The sequence below is a fragment of the Gopherus flavomarginatus genome, chromosome 16, assembly GCF_025201925.1.
Source record: "Gopherus flavomarginatus isolate rGopFla2 chromosome 16, rGopFla2.mat.asm, whole genome shotgun sequence".
NCBI lineage: Eukaryota > Metazoa > Chordata > Testudines > Testudinidae > Gopherus > Gopherus flavomarginatus.
In genome coordinates this window covers 23645082-23666297 of record NC_066632.1, presented here as the reverse complement: position 1 = coordinate 23666297, position 21216 = coordinate 23645082, and the positions used below count along the sequence as shown (strand labels likewise).

General features: G+C 45.4%; 1 protein-coding gene across 1 annotated transcript; it reads right to left on the bottom strand.

Moving 5' to 3' along the window:
- Positions 1 to 11446: 11446 nt before the first annotated feature.
- On the bottom strand, positions 11447 to 20766 carry CELA1 (chymotrypsin like elastase 1). The gene is made up of 6 exons (XM_050925466.1): positions 20479 to 20766; positions 18817 to 18917; positions 15557 to 15682; positions 14242 to 14378; positions 12998 to 13143; positions 11447 to 11632 (listed from the first exon to the last, which is right to left on the bottom strand). Exons 1-6 carry the CDS (start codon positions 20764 to 20766, stop codon positions 11447 to 11449), a joined length of 984 nt encoding a protein of 327 aa, XP_050781423.1.
- Between the last annotated feature and the right edge of the window lie 450 nt (positions 20767 to 21216).

Sequence of the window (21216 nt, the reverse complement as noted above, 5' to 3'; positions counted from 1 at the left end):
TCACTTTAAGGGAACTGTGTTGTGTAGACTTTTGAGTAACCAGTAAGGTAATAAAGAAGATATTTTATTCTGGCTTGGTAAATCTAAGTATTGGAATATCCACCAGCTTTATGGAATTTGGCTGTCCCATTCTGTGCAGTTCACCCTAACTGCGTGACCACAGTTGGCTCCCCACTAGGACCTGGGTCACAGTAGCATAGTCGTGCTTGGATGCACATTGTCACAGGTTAAGGGTTTTCGGATCAGAACCACACGCTTGTCAAAATTTTATTTTGATATCGGAGAGTTTAAGGGTTAAAAATCAGTTACAGTGAGTGACCCATGATCAAGACCCTGACAGAAAAATCTAGGAAGAATTGTGCTCACAGAGGGGGTTGTCTTTTGAGAAAAAGACTCCAGAGCAGGAACTGAAAAATCTGTTAATTGTCAGTGATAAGGAAGCAGACCCAGCGAAAATGCTTGTGGTGAGAAACTAGCAGTTAAAACTTGAACAAAAGCAAAAAACTGCTGATATGGAAAGAAGCCGCTGAAAGAGAACACCAGCGTTTTAACATGAACAAAAAATGGCAAATATTCAATTGCAGGGACTAGAAGGTAAGGCAAAAGTGGACAGACTTAAGCTCCAACTCAAGAGAATAAAGGAATGACAGGAACTGTATCATACTGGAAAGCCAGCTCCTCTCAACAGCAAAGATGGGGATAGAATCTATCCAGTGTGTCAGAATGCTGGTATGTTGTTGGACTCTAAGCAGTCGTCTGCGTGTTACCAAATGTACCCCAACACTGTCACCTTTTACGTAAATGCTTTTACTGCGAGCTCCGGTGAAGGTAACCCTATAACTTGCACAGAGAATGTAAAAGTCAACAGTAAAAGCTGTTTAGGGCAAATTACAGCTTCCAGCATCACTCTTGTTAAAACAGATTTTGTCAAAGAGGAAGATTATTTACCAGATAAGAGTGTGTGCCTTTAGCTAGAATCCATCTTGAATGGAATGGTGTTAAACATTATAGCTGGTGAAAGGAAGTTATTGCTTAAGAATCTTTTGATTGGGGATGATAAAGCTTTGTTCAGTCAGGTTAACTTAAACGAGTCACAGGAAAGAAATAATCCAGAACCTGTGTCTGTTAGGGGCAAAGATTTGCCTATGGAGGGTTTCTCCAGATGTTTGTCTGAGGAAGATGGCTGTTTGTCTGTGCAAAGAAGCAGTGCATATGTGGAAGAAATTGTGGAATATCTGTCTGGTATCTCAGAAGTGAATCTGGCATTAGATAAGGCTCAGGAAAATGTTTCTCTAGAGCAAATTAAAATTGGCGACCGGGTTAAAGCCCTAACTGAGGAAGGAAAGGGTACCGTCTTGATAAGTTATGGATTGTTGGCAAGGTTAGTGGAACGTGAGTATCCCTATACCCTACCTGTTAGCAGTGTGGAGAATTGTGACAAGGAAATGTTCCTGTGTCTGTTAGGGGTAATGACTTGCCTATTAAGGAAGCTACCTCAATCTCCAAGCAATTGTCTGTGAATAGCCATGTGTGCTGGGGCCAGGGCCGGCTCTAGCAATTTCGCCGCCCCAAGCACGGCGGCAAGCCACGGGGGGCACTCTGCTGCTCGCCAGTCCCGCGGCTCTGGTGGATCTCCCGCAGGCTTCCCTGCGGGGGGTCTGGTGGTCCCGTGGCTCCGGTGGACCTCCCGCAGGTGTGCCTGTGGATGCTCCACCAGAGCTGCGGGACCAGCGGACCCTCCGCAGGCACACCTGTGGGAGGTCCACCGGAGCCGCCTGCCGCCCTCCTGGCAACCAGCAGAGCGCATGCCCCCGCGGCCTGCCACCCCAAGCACGCGCTTGGCGCGCTGTGGTCTGGAGCCGGCCCTGGCTGAGGCAAAGGAAAGGATATTCCAAGCTATTTGTCTGTTAAAGGGTGTGACGCGGTAGGGAGCGGGGTGGATTGCCCCGGGAATGTTGTTTAGTTTTACTGGGACTGTCTGCATGGGAGATGGGAGAGCAGGGGATGACTTTAGGTGAGGGACGGTACCTGAGCCAGGAAGGGGGGGTGGGGTGAGTCGACACCTTTGCCCCGGAAACTGGACAAAGGGAGAGGAGGAGAGAAGGAGGGGGAGAGAGCCGGCTGGAGGGGTTTTTGGTGTCAGTTTTGGGCTGGCTGGGAAGAGGCAGGGAACCCCAAGTCTGAGGTCTAAGATCCTTGCCCCCCAGAGGGACCTGGTTGTACCTACAAGCCCTGCTTGGGACTGTGTTCCTGTCGTCTAATAAACCTTCTGTTTTACTGGCTGGCTGAGAGTCACGGCAAATTGCAGGGAGTGTGGAGCGGTGTGCAGGGCCCTGACTCCCCCACACTCTGTGACAAAGGGAAATGTTTCTCCAGCTCTTTTCTGTTTGTAGAGCAGACAGAAAAAGTCCGTCAGCCTATGATGGTTGAAAATTTATCAGTTAACCTAAGGCTGATTCTGGATACCACTAAAGCCCAGGAAGGAAGTGGTCCCAAATTTGTGCCTGCTAGGGACGATGACATTGCAACTAGGTTGCATCCAGCTGGTGTCATAAATAGCTCCCAGAGACCAAGTGACTCTGGTGCTTCTATTTTGCCTGTTGCTAGTGTGTTTCTGGGTAAAGATATGAGAAGCATGTCTGATCAGGGTGATATCACAGCCAGGGCACAAGAAAAGCATGACGGTGATTTGACTATGTTACCCACTGACAGTGTGGAAACTTGTAACAAGGAAGAGAATACTTCTAATCTTTTGATTATGAAGTCTAGCAGTTTACCTGAAAGGGTGTTTTGTGAAAATCCTCCTGATGGGTCAGAGGTGATTCTGGATTTAAGTGAAACCCAGAAAAAGTCTGCTGCTCAGCAAAATGTTGCTTTAGAGCAAGCCCTAGGCAGGGGTGAAAGTAACTTAAAGGACTTACCGGTACGCTGGAGTCCTGAGCAGGTGTGTGTGGCCTCAAGCAGATGAGGAGGGGCCTTTAAATACCTATGCCCTTTAAATCAAGATTTAAAGGCCCAGGGGCTCCAGCTGAAAGCCCCGGGGCCTTTAAATCAGCCCCGGAGCAACCAGCTGCAGAGGCGGCTGGGAGCTCTGGGGCGATTTAAAAGGGCCCGGGGCTCCAGCCGCCCCAGGGCTCCGGCAGCGGGGCTTGAGAGGCAATTTAAAGGGTCTGGGGCTCCAGCCACTGCAAGGAGCCCTGAGCCCTTTAAATCGCCAGCCTAGGGAAGCCGGTCCGATCTGGCACGGCACGGTGTACTGGTTCTTGCCAGTACACGGTACCGGCCTGTGCGGGTTTACTTTCACCTCTGGCCCTAGATGAAAAGGGTAAGAGCAGAATTTCTGTGAAAAATGAGTTGTTGCTTTGAAAGATTCCTGAAGAGGAAAATCTTCAGGGGTAGTTTTTGCAAGCAGTTTGCTGCGGCTGATGGGTGTGGAAATGATTCGATTGAGTTAACTCAAGGTGAATCACTATATAGAGAAAGCAACAGTTTGTTTGGGAGACTAACTGCCAGAGTCTCTCTGAGGTGTATAGATCCCGGGCCAAACGGTGGGGGGGCCAGGAGGGCCATTTGGGCTGGGCCTCAAGCCCAAAGGGGGCCTCAAATTTAGACACTTGTTAATTTTTTGGCATTTGATAAGTTTTGCAACTTGTTTTTATGTGCATCCCTATCAGACCAAAATGTGACACATTCTTTCAGCTTAGAGCTGCAAATTTAAGCAAATAAGAGATGTGATTTGATAAAAGACAATTTTTTTCGTTAACCGATATAGATTGTCATATTAAAGAATTCATGTTCATAATTAATAAAAATATATTGGTTCTGATGGCACAAGGTTAGACTGTGATGAGCGTGTCCTCTCAGATCCGCTGATTATATAAACAAACCACTACTAGTGCCTCGTGCTGGACCAAGTGAGTGTTGAAAGGTAGAGAATTGTTACATTTTAGTGTCTTTATACTTTTATGTCTAGTTGACTAAGGAATTATTTTATATGTGAGAATTCTTCATTGTTATCTTCATATCGTAGCTAAAAGAGGTGACTGGTTGGTTGGTTGAGCCCTAGCTTGGTAGCTTGGCCATCATCATAGGTTTTCGTAGTCTATAGGCCCAAATTCAAGGTGAAAATTTGTGAGGACAATCTTGTACAGTGAGTATCGTGAGGATGCGTTTGAATTTTTTGGACATTATCCCTCTGTATCCGTGCCTGTGTTTACTAAATATGTGTCATCCCTTTGTCTTCATCTCAGCCTGTTATATTACATCTCGCATGCTTGAGTTTTGATTTAGTGATAAGGATAATTGTCTGACTGTTTCATTATGTTCTTAATTAGTATTCCTTCATTTTAAGAATTTTCAGCATTTGTGTACATGTTTACAGTAGAAGATTTCAAGTGTAGATAAGCTACTTATTTATAGTAGAATATTTCAAGTGTGAATAGGTTATATATTGACCAGATAGATCACTACGAAGAGGTGATTTGAAAGTGGTGCAAGCAAGAGATGGCGAAAACAACTGAGTGAAGCAGCAGCTAAGAGCTCAAAGCCAATAACATCATTTCTCAAACCACTGGAGAAAACACCTTACCCAACGAACAATGCTACAGATAATAAAACCCCCGCAACTGCAGCAGGTGATATACCTGAACATGAGGACAGTAGTCAAGGAGGAGATGTGCCAACGGGAACAGATGCAGCAGAAGATCCTGTGTATGGTCAAGAAACTCAACAGCAACAGGAAGACGTAGCAAGAGCAATTCATGAGTACTACAGGTTTGACTGTGACGGACATCAGAATCATTGGCAAGAGCAATGCTGCCCAAATGCCATCTTTTCTTCAAATTAGTTGTTTAGAAATTCCAAGTAACATTCCACGAGATGCTGATAATCCTGCTTTCCCTACTCGTCTGCTGACGAAAAGCTCTTCCAAATGGTGAGACCCACAAAAGAGACTGGTTATGCTGGAGTATGGAAAAACTATCTCTGTACTGTGCACTCTGCTTCATTTTGAACAAAAGTGCTGCAAATGCATCAGTTCTCTGTGATCAATCAGGATGGAGCATCAACAGAGATTGGAGGGAAGTTGAAAGACCAAATACTATCACATGAGAGTTCAACGTCACACAAAGAAAACAATCAGCCAGTAGGGCAGCATCAGTTGAAAGTTCAAGTGAGAATTTACTCTTGACTGAACTCTCTACAGAAACTAATAACCGGAAAAAACTTCTTGAGCGCATCCTGAATGTCATCCTTTTTCTTTCTGAGTGGAGATTGGCTCTCTTTGGTTCCAGTCAATGTATTGGTGATTGTGCAAATGGAAACTTTCTAGGCATAGTTGAGCTCCCCAGCAAATATGACTCACTTTTATCAGATCATGTTAAACGTATTTGAGAATTGCGAGAGTGTCAAAAGTGCATGCAAGTCCAGTCTCTCTCCACACGCATACAAAATGAATTTATTGAGCTATATGGGTCATTCGTACAAACACTAATTCTTGAAAAAAGAACAGGAGTACTTGTGACACCTTAGAGACTTAGCCCACGAAAACTTATGCTCACATAAATTTGTTAGTCGGTGCCACGAGTACTCCTGTTCTTTTTGTGGATACAGACTAACACGGTTGCTACTCTGAAACAATTCTTGAGATTCGCAATGCCAAGTATTTTTCAATCATTGCTGATGTCACTCCAGATTGTTCTCACAAGGAACAGACTACTATGGTTATTTGATATGTTAAGATTGTAGACAGCTCAAAATTTTCAACTGAAGAAAAATTATCAAACAAAATAAATCTCACGAGGAAAAAAATAGAAAAGAAATTGCTGCTCGGGTACTAGCAATTCTAGAAGGTTATTGTTAGATTTTCAAGTCTACATTGGTCAAGCCTATGATAGTGGATCTAATCTGGCTGGGAAATACAAAGGTGTACAAACAGTTCTGCCTGAGCATAATTCAAACTGTATTTTCTCCAGCTGTGAAAACCACACACTAAACCTTGTAGGTGTTGACTGTGCTGAATCATGCACTGAGGCAATTACTTACTTTGGAACTGTTCAGCAAATGTACAATCTCTTCAATAGCAGTTCAGAAAGGTGGGAAATTCTGAAGCAAGATCTTCCTGTTTCACTCCTCGGGATGTCCAATACTAGATGGTCTGCACGGAGGGATGGTGTTCAGCCTGTTGTGCAGCATTTGAATTCAGTGAGAAAGACTTTAAATGAGCGTGAATCTCGCAATCTCACTGCAGAGGCTTGAACTGAACTTCAGTCTATTCAGAAGCACATGTCCAAATCTGAATGCATTCTGATGTCTTCTTTGTGGATGAAGCTACTTACAATGATCCACCAAACTAATCTGGTAACTGAAGCAGGCAATGCTACACCTGATGTTGAGAAGGATAACACTGAAAGTCTTAACAACATTCAACATATTCATGAACAACAGGTGGCGATCCTGACTGAGTCCAAATTAGTAGCACAGAATATTGGCATTTCATCTGAGTTTTCCACCAATCGCAACTTACCTACTGGATCTGATGCTGAGCAGCATTATAGGATCAATGTCTTCCTTGTCATCATTGACTCTATTCAATCAGGTCTTACATGTCAATTTGAGTCACCAACTAATTTGTACCCTTTTGGGGTTTCTTTGGCAATGCAACAGACTGAGTAATTAAGATCTGTTTTCTGCAGCTGAACAATTTCAGCAACAGTAGAACAAAGAAATCTCAAAAGATCTCAGTGACGAGGTCGTCTTCCTCAAACAAATATATTCCACGAACTTTACATTGCATTGCAAGCCAAAGGAATTGCTTCAAGAACTCTCAAACTTGGACTCTCTGGGGTATTTCCTAATATCACAATTGCATTACGTATTTTTGCCAGTTTGTCTGCCTCAGTGGCTTCAGGTGAACGCACCTTTAACGTGTTGAAGCAGGTAAAGAACTATCACCGTTCAACTATGGGACAAGAGCGTTTGAATGGGCTCGCTGTGCTTAATATCCACTGTGACATTGCACACAGGGGGGATAGTGGTTTTGAGCATTGGCCTGCTAAGCCCCGGGTTGTGAGTTCAATCCCTGAGGGGGCCATTTAGGGATCTGAGGCAAAAAATCTGTCTGGAGATTGGTCCTGCTTTGAGCAGAGGGTTCGACTAGATGACCTCCTGAGGTCCCTTCCAACCCTGATAGTCTAGGATTCTATGAGAGCTAGATTTTTCCTCAATAATTAGTGCATTTGCACAGAAAAAGGCTAGAAAAGCATTTGTTAAATAACAAAATTCAAATGATGTCTCACTCATTTTTTGGTGCCTTGCTTTGTTTTCATGTGTCGTCATTTTTTATTTTCATTATGGCTAGGGGGGTCTCAAAAGCCGGAAGTGGCCCGGGCCTCTCTGGACCTCAGAGGGCTTGTATAGGTGCACTGACTTTGCTTTAGAATGACCCAGTATGGATAGCTTTGAAAAGGGTTTCAAATGAAATAAAAATGGTTAGAGAATTTAACAGCCCTATAAGCTTAACCAGCTTGTTGGGGAGACAATATTGTCAGAACACGAATGTCTCCATGTTGATTCTTTAAGGAAGCAGTCTGTGACTCAGGTACTGAGGAAAGATTGGGTTACTGGTTACAAGGATGCAGGGGAGAGCAGGAAAACTCATCTCTTGATATTTTGGGTATGACTTGTAGTCGCTTAGTGGACTTGACATCTGATTCCATGTAGAAGCAGAGGTTGGTTAGGGAAGGACAAAAGAACCTTGAGTCTAACATGCTAGTGAAAATGGATGCAATCTCTTTAAGGCAGAGTCCAGCCTTGGAATTGGTAATGCTTGAGGATCTGAAAACTAGTAAACAAGCTAGCGTCTGTGTTGATGCAAATTACCTGACTGACTTGGGGAAAACAGACTTGCCTGTACCTGTTAGCAAAAAGGACACACCCAGCCGGCCAATGGATTCTGTTCAGCAAAAAAGTTCAGATTTTGACCCTACTGGACAGGGAGGAAAGGAAGGATCAAACCTTGCCAATAAAAGCCAGAGGTTAATCCTAAAATATCAGAACCCCAAAGCTTTCAATTTTAACCACTTCCTACGTTAAGGAAGACCCTGAGGTCAAGAAAAAGCTACAAAGATTCAAAAGGAATAGTGAACAAGCTGACCTAAAGAATGATTTGTCTAAACCAAAGGCTTGGCGTGACAAAAAATTGTAAATGCACACTTGTGATAAAACTGAATTTATTGCTAAGGATTGTAACCAACTTGTTGCTGATACCAAGAACTTGCAAAAATGTACAACGTGCAGGGTTTTTTGGGAAAACCCTTGAACATGTTGCGGATGATACATAAGAACTCATTATGGTGTAAAAGCCTGCATGGTTATATTGTTTCATTACATGACAACACGCACTATGTTAAAAGGCCTGGTGATACTGATGTTTCTCAGTTAGTGCCTGTACCTAATCTTGAAACTGTACACAGCAGAAAAACCACTACAAGCTTCAACTGCTGTGCACAAAGGGAAACTGAAGTACACCTCACAGCCTTCATAGTTGAATGTCAGAGTAAGTGCCCTTTCAAAGTATCAGGGGGTAGCCCTGCATTTGTAACTTTCACTCTATGCATCTGAAGAAGTGGGTTTTTTACCCACGAAAGCTTATGCCCAAATAAATCTGTTAGTCTTTAAGGTGCCACCGGACTGCTTGTTGTTAATGTAAACACAGCTTATATCAAGGTTGAAAGGTCCTTAAGGTGTATTCAAGACCTCTAATTTCACCCTTCCACACCAGTCTCACATTGGGGGTATGACGCTTGGCTAGAAAGGGTTAAACATTCTGCAAAATAAGTAACCCACAGAAGATGGGTGGGGAGATAATGTTTGTGTTTTTGTGTATTTATATATGTCTGAGTAGGGTGGACAATGTAATCAACAGGCCCTGTCTATGCTGTATTCTGATCATTCAGAGGTCAAAAGAACATCCTATCATGTAAATGAATTGTAAGCATGGGACATCTCAGTAGTCATCTCTCTTTGAAATGTACTGTGAATGGTGGAGGAACAAGCAAATGGCCTTATGGTAATTTGTATAGCTAAGTACCAGTAATGGACATCCCTCAAAGTCATCCTAATTATATTTGTTCCCTGAGGAATTCCAACTTGTCAAAAGACATGAAATTGTATAAAAGATCCTTGGGTCCTGATTCTGGCATCTCAGATCTGCTTAGACTGGAGAAGAAAAGGATTTTGTATGTGTTTTTTTCACTACTGAACAGAGAAGAGAGTAATTTTAACAGTTTTATTGGCATCATTTATTGGCATCAGAGTTACAGGTATAACCCTGCAGATCAAATGGGATAATAGAGAAGATGAAGATGGACAGCGTGAGAGTGTATTCCGATTAGGGAAAGAGGTTCTTCTTTGACGTTGGTTCCATCCTCTCAGCCTGTTCAGTTGGAGTTAATTATCTGAACGGAGGAAAAAAATAATCAACCACACCTGACTGTTTCTCAAGAGCTTTCAACAGAGTGGCATCAAAGGCATGGAAGCATGAATGAAGTTGATGTATTAAATCTCTAAGCTGGGAAGGCTCCAGGTTGCCAACTCTAAAACTTCAGTTCCTGATAAAAGGTTACAGCATATAAATATTTATGTGCAGAACTGGGAACTGGCACAGATTGGCTGGAACAGCTGCCATTAATCTCACTGCCTCTGCAACTTTCCATCTCTTCTGATAGACCTCAAGGCCAGAAAGACCATGAGTTCATTTAGTCTGACCTCCTGTATAACACAGGCTTTAGAATTTCACTGTTACCCTGGCACTGAGCTCGACTTGCATTTGGCTAAAGCACATTTACCAGAAAGGCATCAAGTCTTGATCTGAAGACATCAAGAGATGGAGCATCCACCCCTTCTCATGGCAATTTAGTCCAATGATTTATCACACACCCCCCACCGTTAAAAATGTGCCTTCATCTCACCCAAGTTCTTTTCTCCCTTCCAAATGCTTCCTGCTTAGCTTCCCCTATTATATATGGTCTTTTTTGGTATTATATAATATTTTAACTATCATCTGTTTAATTCCATAACTATACTACAGAAATCAGACCTGGTTCAGAGAAGCGAAATTCCCAACTCCAACGGTTGGAAGTTGATCCCATGGCTGGAAGTTGAAACTAGACAAATTCAGACTAGAAATAAGGTGCAAATTTATGACAGGGAGGGTAATTAGCTATTGGAACAATTTATCCAGGGTCCTGGTGGATTCTCCATCACTGACCATTTTAAAACCAAGATGGGATGTTTTTCTAATCGATCTGCCCTAGGAATTATTCTGGGGAGGTTCTATGGCTTGTGTTATCCAGGAGGGCAGACTAGATGAACACAATGGTCCTTTCTGGCCTTGGAATCTATGAATCAAAATGAAGTGTATTACTCCGGCATTGCACGACCTCAGATTCATAGATTTTTAAAGCCAGAAGGGACCACTGTGATCATCTCATATCAGAGGTTCTCAGCACAGTGCTGCAGTCCAAGTGACATCCTCAGGGCCATACAGGTAGTTTTGGATGCGGCCCACAATGGTAAATAGGTTGAGAACCACATTCTTATTGGACCCGCCCGCTTAACCCAGGCCAGAAAGAACCTCATTCAGTGATCCTTGCGTCCTAGTTCAAACTGCAGTTGAAACAGCATCTCTTCTACACAAAAAGACATTCAATTTTGGATTTAGAACGCTTCATGCAATGAAGAATTCACTACTTCCCTTGATAAGCTGTTCTAATGGCGAGTTCCCCCCTCTGTTAAAATTTGTCTAGCTTCATATTCCAGCCACTGGATTTTGTCATGCCTTTGTCTGCTAGATTAAAGAATCCTTCAGCCTCAGATATGATCTTCCCGTGTAAATATGTCTAGACCACCGCTTCTTAACTTTCTCCTTTCACTGCTGTTTTCCATCAAGGCTAGCAGGGGAGAACATCACATGGGAGAGAGTTGACAGAAGACATGGTTAGGATCCCTTCGCATCTAAGTGAGATTATAGTCTCATGCCAGGTAATGATCAGATCTGGTAACCAACACCCAGATGGAAACACCTGAACATAAATTACAGCAATTCAGTAGGGATAATAATACTGCAAACTGAATCTCAAGTGGAAGAATGCTGAATAGCAATCAATCTGACAGATCCCCTGAAGCAATGCCCTTAGGAGAAGTAGCTTTTGGCTGGTTCGGCCTCGTAGAAGAGATTGGTTTGGGAAAAAACACATGGTTAATGTCATCTATCCACCCTCTCCCATGCTGCAGCCACTATGTGTGAGATGGTTTCTAGCCACACTTTTCGGCATAACTGCAGAGGCCGCATTTAAGAGACATGTCCTGCAGCTGGCTCAGAACAGCTGACATAATTAGAACAAAACAATTGCAAGCAAGACGTCTTTGTATGCAGTGGGGTGTTTCCTCATTGCAGTTTCCCTTCTGTGCAAAGCCAACTTACGTTATTGATCCAGGAAATGTAGGCAGACACCCGGGTGAACACCGTGGGCTTCCGGTAGACGTTACAGCCCAAGGAGGAAACAAAACTGGTCACTCCATGGACATAGTACCCGCCATTCACCAGGCAGTTCAGAGGGCCCCCAGAATCGCCCTGCAGAGCAAAGCCAAAGGGCAACAAAACTTGGCACATATTGCAACAAACAGCAATGCTTTGCCCTTCTTAGTACTTTCCAACAGACAACCTCAAAGTGCCTTCAAGGCTCCACATCTCCCCTTCCCCAATGAAGTAGGACTATCTCTGAGTGAGGCAACGGGACAGAATGGCCAGTATTAGAATACAGGCATCCTGACCTGTGGAGCTCATTACCAGGCGATGCTGGGAAGGCCAAAACTATAACAGGGTTCATAAAAGAATTAGTTAAGTTCATGGAGAATAGATACATTAATGACTATTAGCCAAAATGGTCAGGGATGCAACCCCATTGCTCTGGGTGTCCCTAGCCTTTGACTGCCAGAAGCTGCGAGTGGATGACAAGGAATGGATCACTCAATTGCCTGTTCTTTTCATTCCCTCTGAAGCATCTGGCACTGGCTACCATTAGAAGACAGGATACTAGGCAAGATGGACCCTTGGTTTGACCCAGTATGGCTGTTCTTATGACAACTCCTCTTCCCACAATATATAGGGGAATGTCTGGTGAATTCATTTCTTATCAGCACTCATATAACCCCCTGGTGAGTGCGGGCTCTCCCTCTGTGCCCGATCCACAGAGGATACGAGTCTGTTACATCCCCAGCTATCACACGTTGGCTTTTCAGCGTATGCTGCAGCAGCTCCTCCTGCTTTTAGTTCTGGAAGTCCCCAGTTCAGTTCCCGGAGCGTTGTTGGTCAGACTAGCAGCACTGCAGCCGGCACATCTACAGTTCATTCGGCACGGCAGCTGCGCGAGGCCTTGTAAGGGGTTACTGCAAAGTAACACAGCAGCTGGCAAAGCCCCAACGGCAGCCTGACTTTCAAAGACAGAATGCTGAGCTGGAAGTCAGCACGGGAGAAGAGAATGGAAAACCGAGGGTCACTTGGATAATCATTTTTTTCCAGCCCTAACCACCTGGAAAGAGGACAGAGCCAAGTGAACATTGAGGGAGTATGATCACCGGCTTCGACCCACCAACCCAAGTAACATACAATACCCAAGCTTAACCCCTACACAGCACCTCCCTCCCAGGAGACAAAGCACCCTTCTACACGGCTATTCATCTGAAAGTGCTTTGGCAAGAAATTGACTAATGGGTGACGCAGAGAGGAAAAATGACCGGCCCGAGATCACACAGCAGGTAAGTAGCAGAGCCAGGAACAAAGCCCAGGTCTCCTGACTCCCAGTCCAGTGCCACTCGACCACAATTTAGAAACAATACCCAAGTGTAACCGTTATATATAGCACCTCCCTCCAAGGAGGTGACAGGAGCGGCTGAGACCCTGGGATGCTCTTGCTTGGTTCAATCACACGGCAGTTACCTGGCACCCAGAGCGCGTACCATCACCTCCGGCACACACCATGGTGTTCTTGACCGTAGAGCCCCAGTAAGCGGAACTGGAGCAGGTACTGTAAGAGACGACGGGAAGTGATGCTTGCTGCAGGATTTGAGCCAGCTGCCCATTAGCTGCACAAAACACATTAGAGACCCGGGGTTAGTTTACAAGGACGAGGATCCGTTTTCCCCCCGAACACCTGGGGTGAAGTTCTGGGCTGCAGGATCAAATGCAACCAACTTCGGTATCTAGAATCTCTTTATATTTTCTTATTCGTTGGCCGACTTCTTATCCAATATATGAGCTTTGCTGTGCAAATCCCTCCCCTGTTATGGAGTTATGGCCATAAAACTTGGCTGGGAATTTGCTTTCAATAAGCTCTAAAGCAAGGGATTGGAGTCAGTCTGGTGTTATGGACACATCTCAGGATCCCCAAATTATAGGTCATTTACTGGGCCTGATTCTGAGCTCATTTTTATTAGTGTAAATTACATGCAACTTCAAGAGTTTGACACCCAGTGTTAAGATCAGAATGAGGCCCTGCAGTTCTTAAATTTGCTTTAGTCTTGTGCATTTTCTGGAAAAGCAGGAGTTTCTAAAGGCTGCACTGGTCCTGGATACCACAGCAAAGTGAGAATGCAGGATGACCCCACATTTCCCCAGAGTGTTCTCAGGGCTCATCTGAATGAGTGAGCAGATCTCCAAAGGGCAGCTGACTGCAGCTCTGACACTCCTCCATAGCATGTCCTGACTTAGCTGCTGCAGCCGGGAACAGCATTGTCCTGCACATCAGGTTGTTTTGCAAAACCATCGAGGAGGAATGAAGTGAGGCCAAGCTCCCTCTGGAGGGAGAACAAAAAGGGTTTAGATCTTATGCACCAAACTACAGACCGGGGTGGAATCCTGGTCCCGTAGAATGGCAAAACTCCCAATAGGACCAAAATTTCACATAGGTCTTGTGTAACAAGTGATACTTTGGCACATTCTATAGCACATTCAGTGGGAAGGACTTTGCAAACCATTAACAAAGCCATGGGTCGCAACAGCTCTGAGTGGTCACCACTGTTTTATACAGGTGGAAACTGAGGCACGGAATGGTCCGGGGTCTGTTCAAACTTTCAGGAAGTTTGGGGGCAAACCAGGGATGCTAGTCACATCCAAGCCCCACCCACCTGCAAGCCTGTGCCCTCAATCACTAGGCTGGAATGTTACTGAATTATGGCACTTACTCTTGGTCAAGCCCCAGCCAGTGATGTAGCAAGGATTGTTGTTTGGCAGAATCTCGCCTGAACTGGGCAGAGCGCCCAGCTTCACATAGCTGTTCAGAGACGCACTCTGGGAGAGGCGGAGCAGAGCGATGTCGTAGCTGCAGAGGAACAAAGGAAACCGCGTCAAATGGCCTTTCAAAAATGGGTGCAAATGGGCTGCATTTAAGTGACCTCACTGTTGCTGATGGTAAAACCTAGGCTGGGGCTTTCAAAGGAGGGGAGGGATAGCTCAGTGGTTTGAGCATTGGTCTGATAAAGCCAGGGTTATGGAGCTCAATCCTGGAGGGGGCCATTTAGGGAACTGAGGTAAAAATCTGTTAGCAGGTTAGTCTAGATAACCTCTTGGAGGTCCCTTCCAACCCTGATATTCCATGATTCTATGAAAGGAGCCCCAATCAATTGAAAGCAGGGGGTGGGACCACCGTGTTGCGTGAACACTTGACAAAATTACTGTACTTCATGACGGATGCTGGCAGGTGGGGTTATGTCATTCAATTTTTTCAAAAATTGCTACAGACCTCAAAATTTACACCATGGACACGTTGCTGATCCTGATCAAAAGCCAGTTGGAGCTGGGCACCAAACTCTTTGCTCTTTCGAACAGCCGAGCCCTAATGTCTCAAAGAATGCACAGAAAGGGCTGACTTCTGAGTCTCTTCCTCAGGGACATTCCCACCGAAGGACAGCCCAGAGGACTGAATGAGGACCCAGCACTGGGCCTTGGATTATTAAGCAGATGCTTGATCAGATAGCAAAATACCTGTGCTCACTGCCAGCCCAACCCAGAAGCATTCAGTACCATCAGAAGCCCAGCTCCCCAGCAGCTAGTCTGATGGAGGATCCTTACTTTTTCCATACAGACCGTCTTGGGTAACAATATGCAGGCCCAAGTGCTACCATGATACCCACTGGAGTTGTATGAAGACACTGGCCAAACTGGAGTCTGCTTTCCCCATCTGCAAACACTGTTCTGTCTGTGCAACTCTACCTCCTTAGGCCCTGGTCTGAACCTATCTATTGTACCAGCAAAGAACATTATGGAGTGGTACCTGCTCCAAGATATCCATTTGGCTTCTGATTTTTGAATACTCTCTATACTGCGTGCCTGCCAGCTCAGGCTGTACATCACTGAGCATCTCAGGAGGAAGGGTGCTCCAAGTGCAGAGCATTCTGATTTCTTCAGCTGCATGTAAGGAGCTTGGACTTTGTGACCTTAGATGTGAAATCCCTTAACCGAGCCATGCAGGCGGCTGGTGTGAAAAAGGAGGCGCCTTACCCAGCAGCGACGTTGTTGCTGTTCCAAGAAGAATGGATGAACTTGCTCGCCACGCTCAAATACTGCTCCGTGCCATCATTCTGATTCAGGTTGTACTCACCGACGACCACCCGGAAAGTCAAGGATCTATGAATAAGAGGAACAACTTGTGATGTGTTGTAAGGTGCCAACTTGGCATCGATCCCCCTTCACCCCCAAGTCCTGACGGCATTGTGAGGCCACTGGAATGTGAACCAGTCCTCCTCTCTACTTCTGAGGGGAAGGGGGCTGAACATAATGTTAATAATTAACCCATCTATAGCTCTCTCTCATCAGATCTTCACAATCTTTGATGTATTTATCCTTGCAACATCTCTGGGGGTAGGGAAGTATTACTGACTCCATTTTACAGATGAGGAACTGAGACCTGGAGAGGCTAAATGACTTGCCTAAGGTCACACAAGAAGTCTGTGGCAGAGCAGAGAACCAAACCCTGGTCTCCCAAGTTGCAGACTAGTGCCTTAACCATTTGTCCATCCTTCCCCTGAGTAGGAATTGCCATACTGGATCAGATCCAGGAACTCATTGAAGATTGAGTACAGGCCTCAGGACTGGGCCTTGAATTATTAAATAGATGCAAGATAAAAAGTAACAAAGTCCTGTCTGCGAGGCCAGGACCAGCTGCTCCAGAGGAAAGTTCAAGAAACCCTGTAATGGGCAATTAGCGAAATATGCTGCACAATGGGCATTTTTCTGCCTAACTTTGGACCTGGCTGAAGTTTTTCCATTGAAATGTAATCTCATAAAAATCACAGAAATGTCAAGTTTAAGAGGTCATCTAGCCCAGCAGTTCTCAAACTGTGGGAGACAACTCTGTTTTCATGGGGTCATCTGGGCTCGCATTTGACTTGCTCGGGCGGGGGGCCGAAGCCTGAGCCCCACAGGCTTCAGCCCTGAGTGGCAGGACTCAAGCTTCACTAACCTTAGGGGTCAAAGTGTTTCCTAATATCCATTTGGATGAAAGGCAGCTTTTTTTTTTTTTGCGCCTAAAACTAAAATTTGAAGTGAAAAATTATTTTCCATTAAATTTTCCAGTTTCCTCAGTGAAAACCCAAGAATTTTCACTGAAAATGGTTTTAGGAAAAGCAATTTTAAAAAACACGATTTTGTTTTTTCTATAAAAATGTAGAAATTCTGACAAAATACTGAGGGAAAATAAAAGAACGATATACATTTCTTGGGAAAATAATTAGCTGTTTTCAGCCGGCTCTAGCTAGCATCCCCTAGAAACACTTGGTGGCTGGATTCTGCCCTGCAGCAGGAGCATGAGAGAAGAGGTGTGTGTTTTGGCACACTGAGGCCCCACCATGAAGGCGGATGAGCTACTTAAGTCATGTTCGGATCTGATGTGCTAAGAGCTACCAACATTGCATTGATGGTAGTTTCAGATGCTGCATGGAATGGGCAGAGTTACACACAGGAGACTGCGTCTGTAACACACTGTGTGCGTGCTACAGGTACTGGCTAGGGTTAGAGGAGGCTTAACCCCCCCACCCCCCCTGCCCAAATCTCTCTGTTCAGCCACGCCAGGGCAGGGTGTCGCAGGGGGAGGGTCCTGCCTATGCACTAGATGATTCCCAGCAAGTGGAGCTAGATTCCTCAGTCCCAGCAGGGATTGCTGGCTCCTGAGCAGTGCTCCTTAGGAATGGGAAAGAGGGGATCCTGAGGTGATTATGGGGGAGAAAGGGAGTCCCAAAGGAAGGGGAATCCTGAGACCCTGCATCCAACGGCGCCTGGGCCAGGAAAGGGGAGGGCACCACCTGCCTGCGAAGACACGTCTCATGTGATGCTCACAAATTCAGAGCCCACCCCAGCATTGAGAGCCAATGGGTCAGAGCAGGGAGCTGGGCCCAGCCTTGCAGGACAGGCGCAGCCGTGGCGGGGTGAGAGTGGGGCGGGCGGGCTCCTCCCCCTCCTCCTAATATTTTCACCAGCCACCTATGGCAACAGGTTCCCCCCATGCTGATCCTCAGAGGATAGGAGTTGTCACAGCCCCTAGCTACAGAGCCTTGAGTCTTTCGCTCAAGCTGTAGCAGCTCATGCTTTCAGTTCTGGAGGACTCTGGTTCAGTCCCCGGCGTGTTGGCCGTCACACGTGCTCAAGCAAGGTCCACCCATGAGGATGCATGAGGGGCAGCCAAGAAAGCTGCAGGCATACAACAGACGTCCAGAATAATGAGATAATAATGTAGCATGTAATGATGTATGGTTTAACCATATCCTGCCGGCCACCCTCTTTAAATAGCAGACAGGAACAGCCAAATGCTCCATTAGTAGAAATGCATCAGCCAGAATTTCTCTGGGTCTGAACTGATTTCAAGGCCGTAACAGATCTTTGAGGGTCACCATTTTGTCGTAGGTTTAGCATTTTAAAACAAGTAAGAGAATGCCATGATTGTTTTCTTTTGCATTGCAACTGAATGTTCCTCTTCAAAATGTTCTGTGTAAATTAAGTCTGTTTTGTGTGTGAACGAGGAATGTGTGGGTTAAGAGATAAGTGTGAAGGCCATCGCTGAACCAGAGTCAGACACAAGGAGGCTGCAACACACTCCTATTGAAATGTCAGAGGAGGGCAGATTGACGACTCTAAAGATGAGGCACATCAATGGGGACAAGACAGCATGGGGTAACTCCTTGAAAGACTTGATAAAAGAACAAGATAAATTGTCTTTTTCATCCTTTAAGAAAACAAGCACTTGTCAAACAATTGATTACAGCATGACAGTTCAAAACTCATTGGTCCCAATGAAGGAAAAATCACTATATAACAGGGTGCCTTGCCATGAAACTTTGGGTTCGTTCTGCCAAGACTTCCCCAGAACATCGTGTCGCAACTGACAGAACCTGGCTCCTACCTCCCCGTGATCAACCTAGCTGGCCACTAGATTGATCCAGACACTGGACTGGTAACTATAACATCAACTGGTGGGACAGTGTGTGTGTAGGGTGTGACTGATTGCATATGCTAATTGTTGTATCTTCAATCATTGCGGCATATTGCCTTTTCCCCTGAAAAAGATCCTGTGTACTTCTTATAAGCATAACACTCATCCTCTGCTAAAAGCACCCCACTGCATCTTCTCCTTGGCTTCAGATAGCAACTCCCCTCCTTGCCCGGTGGATTGCCAGTTCCCACTCCTGCTTTAGACCCTTACCCCTCATCTGATTAAAAAGTCTCTTTAATGGGCAGATAAACCAACCAACCACCATGGTCTCCATTACCTGTCCACGCAGTGAGCTGCAGTCATCACCCAGTTCTGCCTCACCAACGTCCCACCGCAGGTGTGATGCCATTGTCCACCAGAGTAATACTGGAGGGAAATCTAGATTTTGGGTGATGAAAGGAAAAGAGATAATAAGACAGCAAATATCATAATGCCACTATATAAATGCACACTACACATCCACATCTTGAATATCATGTGCAGTTCTGGTTGCCTCATCTCAAAAAAAAGAGGTATTAGAAATGGAAAGGTACAGAGAAGGGTAACAAAAATGATTAGGGGTATGGAACAGCTTCCACATGAGGAAAGAATAGAAAGACTTTGGACTGTTCATCTTAGACAAGAGATGACTAAGGGGCGATATGATAGAGGTCTATAAAATCATGAATGGTGTGGAGAAAGTGTTATTTACCCCTTTACATAAACACAAGAACGTGGGGACTTCCAATGAAATGAATAGGTGGCAGGCTTAAAAACAAACCAAAGGAAGCACTTCTTCACACAACGCCTGGTCAACCTGTGGAACTCATTGCCAGAGGATGTTGTGAAGGCCAAAACTATAACTGGATTAAAAAAAAAAGAATTAGATAAGGTCGTGGAGGATATTAGCCAAGATGGTCAGGGATGCAACCTCATGCTCCATGTTTCCCTCAGTCTCACTGCCAGATGGTGGGACTGGATGACAGGAGATGGATCACTCAATAATTGCCCTGTTCTGTTCATTCTTCTTGAAGCATCTGGCATTGGCAATTGTTAGAAGACAGGATACCTGGTCAGATGGACCATTGGTCTGGCCCAGCATGGCCATTCTTATGTTCTCATGGTGGAAGAGGAGAGCTGCATTTTAAAGAGGAAATATCTCACAAAGGAAGCAACACCTCTCACCACCGCAAAGTGAACGTGCATCAGGTGCATGAAGAAACAGTCTTGCTTCTGTATGCACCAGGCACATCACATTATCTGGTTTAAGCATTGGGCCACGGTTTATGGACTTGGTCTAAGCAGAACGTGCCCTACTGATAGTGGGGCTGAAGTAGCTGGCTGGGGCTCTGGACACATTACCTAGTGAAAAACAAAAAACAAAACAAAAAAAAGCCACCAGACAAGAAGCTAAGGGCTGACTGGTCAGGGCTGGGGTCCACATGGAGGCATTTCTCACAAAGCTGGACTGGCAATGTGGCCTTGTGCCAAGGCAGTAACAGCAAAGAATAGAGATGCCCACTTTAGATGCCCATCATCCCAGACTCACGCACACCCCTCTCTCACCCCATGATAGGCTCAGGTGAGTGATGGGTCCAAGCCTTGAAGTTCAGGTCAGTCTCTGGATTTCTCCAGGTTGGGAATTCCAGTTTGAGTCAATCTTTCCTCTTTGTTATACTAAATGCTTCTCTTACAGGCAGCTTTGGTGTTGACATGCACATTGTACAACACAGCTTGGGCTTTAGAATTGGCAAAGGCAAATCCCACATGGCTTCCCCGAGTAGGAAAACCATAAACCTTTGGCTTTCAGCCGTGATTCAGCTGCTATTTCCCCCTGCGAGCAGCTAATCTGCACACTCAGGTATTATGTAGGCTGTTCCATCTCTGCACACCCTCCTTGGGTTGTTACTGGGAGGACAGTTAGATGGAGAAGGGACTTAGAAGTTGACTTTGTACCCACCTGTGATGGCCATGCACCGCGCTGTGCATTACTACCCCCAACAACGCGCCCATTGTCTTCCAGCGACTCTTCCAAGCAGTGTCCTTCAGGAGTAAAGGAGGAACAACATCTGGAATAGCTTCTGTGTATTGCAGGAGGAACCCCGAATCCTGTCACGTCTCTGTTTCCACCATAGAACAGGAGACTAGACTTGCTTTTACTCCTTTTCTCGCGGAGCCAGGAAATGTTCTCTAACTCCTCCGAGATAGAGTTTGAGAAGTGAAACAAAGCGCTCTGAGTGCCAGGCATCCCAGCTTTAATGATGGGGGGGCAGATGTTCAACCTTACTTAGCACCCACAGTGGGGGCCAGTTTTCCAGGAGAATTGCATACACATTGTGTGTGGACCTCTTGAAAGTCTGAAGCACCCCAATGGGAAATGTGAGGAGCAGCTAGGGTGACCAGATGTTCCGATTTTATAGGGACAGTCCCAATTTTTGGGTCTCTCTCTTATATAGGCTCCTATTACCCTCCAACTCCATCCAGACAGCAAGTGTGAAAAATCGGGTCACCCTAGGAGCACAGCAACTTTGAAAACTGTGAGGCCCCTGGTGACTAGGGAAGAGATTAATTTCTGGAGGCAAAATGGACATCTCTCTTATAAGGCAATGGAGGTTTTTCCTCATGTAGATGACTGCCCAGTGCAGCAAAACCAGCCACAGCAAACCACATTTCAGTGAAGACTTCTGTCCTAGCTTAG

Excerpts from the sequence above, each read along its gene's own strand:
- CELA1 (XM_050925466.1), bottom strand. The coding sequence starts at position 20,766 with ATGCCTGGCACTCAGAGCGCTTTGTTTCACTTCTCAAACTCTATCTCG. Across the intron at positions 18,918-20,478 it reads GCGGTGCATGGCCATCACAG|ATTTCCCTCCAGTATTACTC; the intron begins GTGGGTACAAAG and ends CCCAAAATCTAG. Across the intron at positions 14,379-15,556 it reads AGCAACAACGTCGCTGCTGG|CTACGACATCGCTCTGCTCC; the intron begins GTAAGGCGCCTC and ends GTTCCTCTGCAG.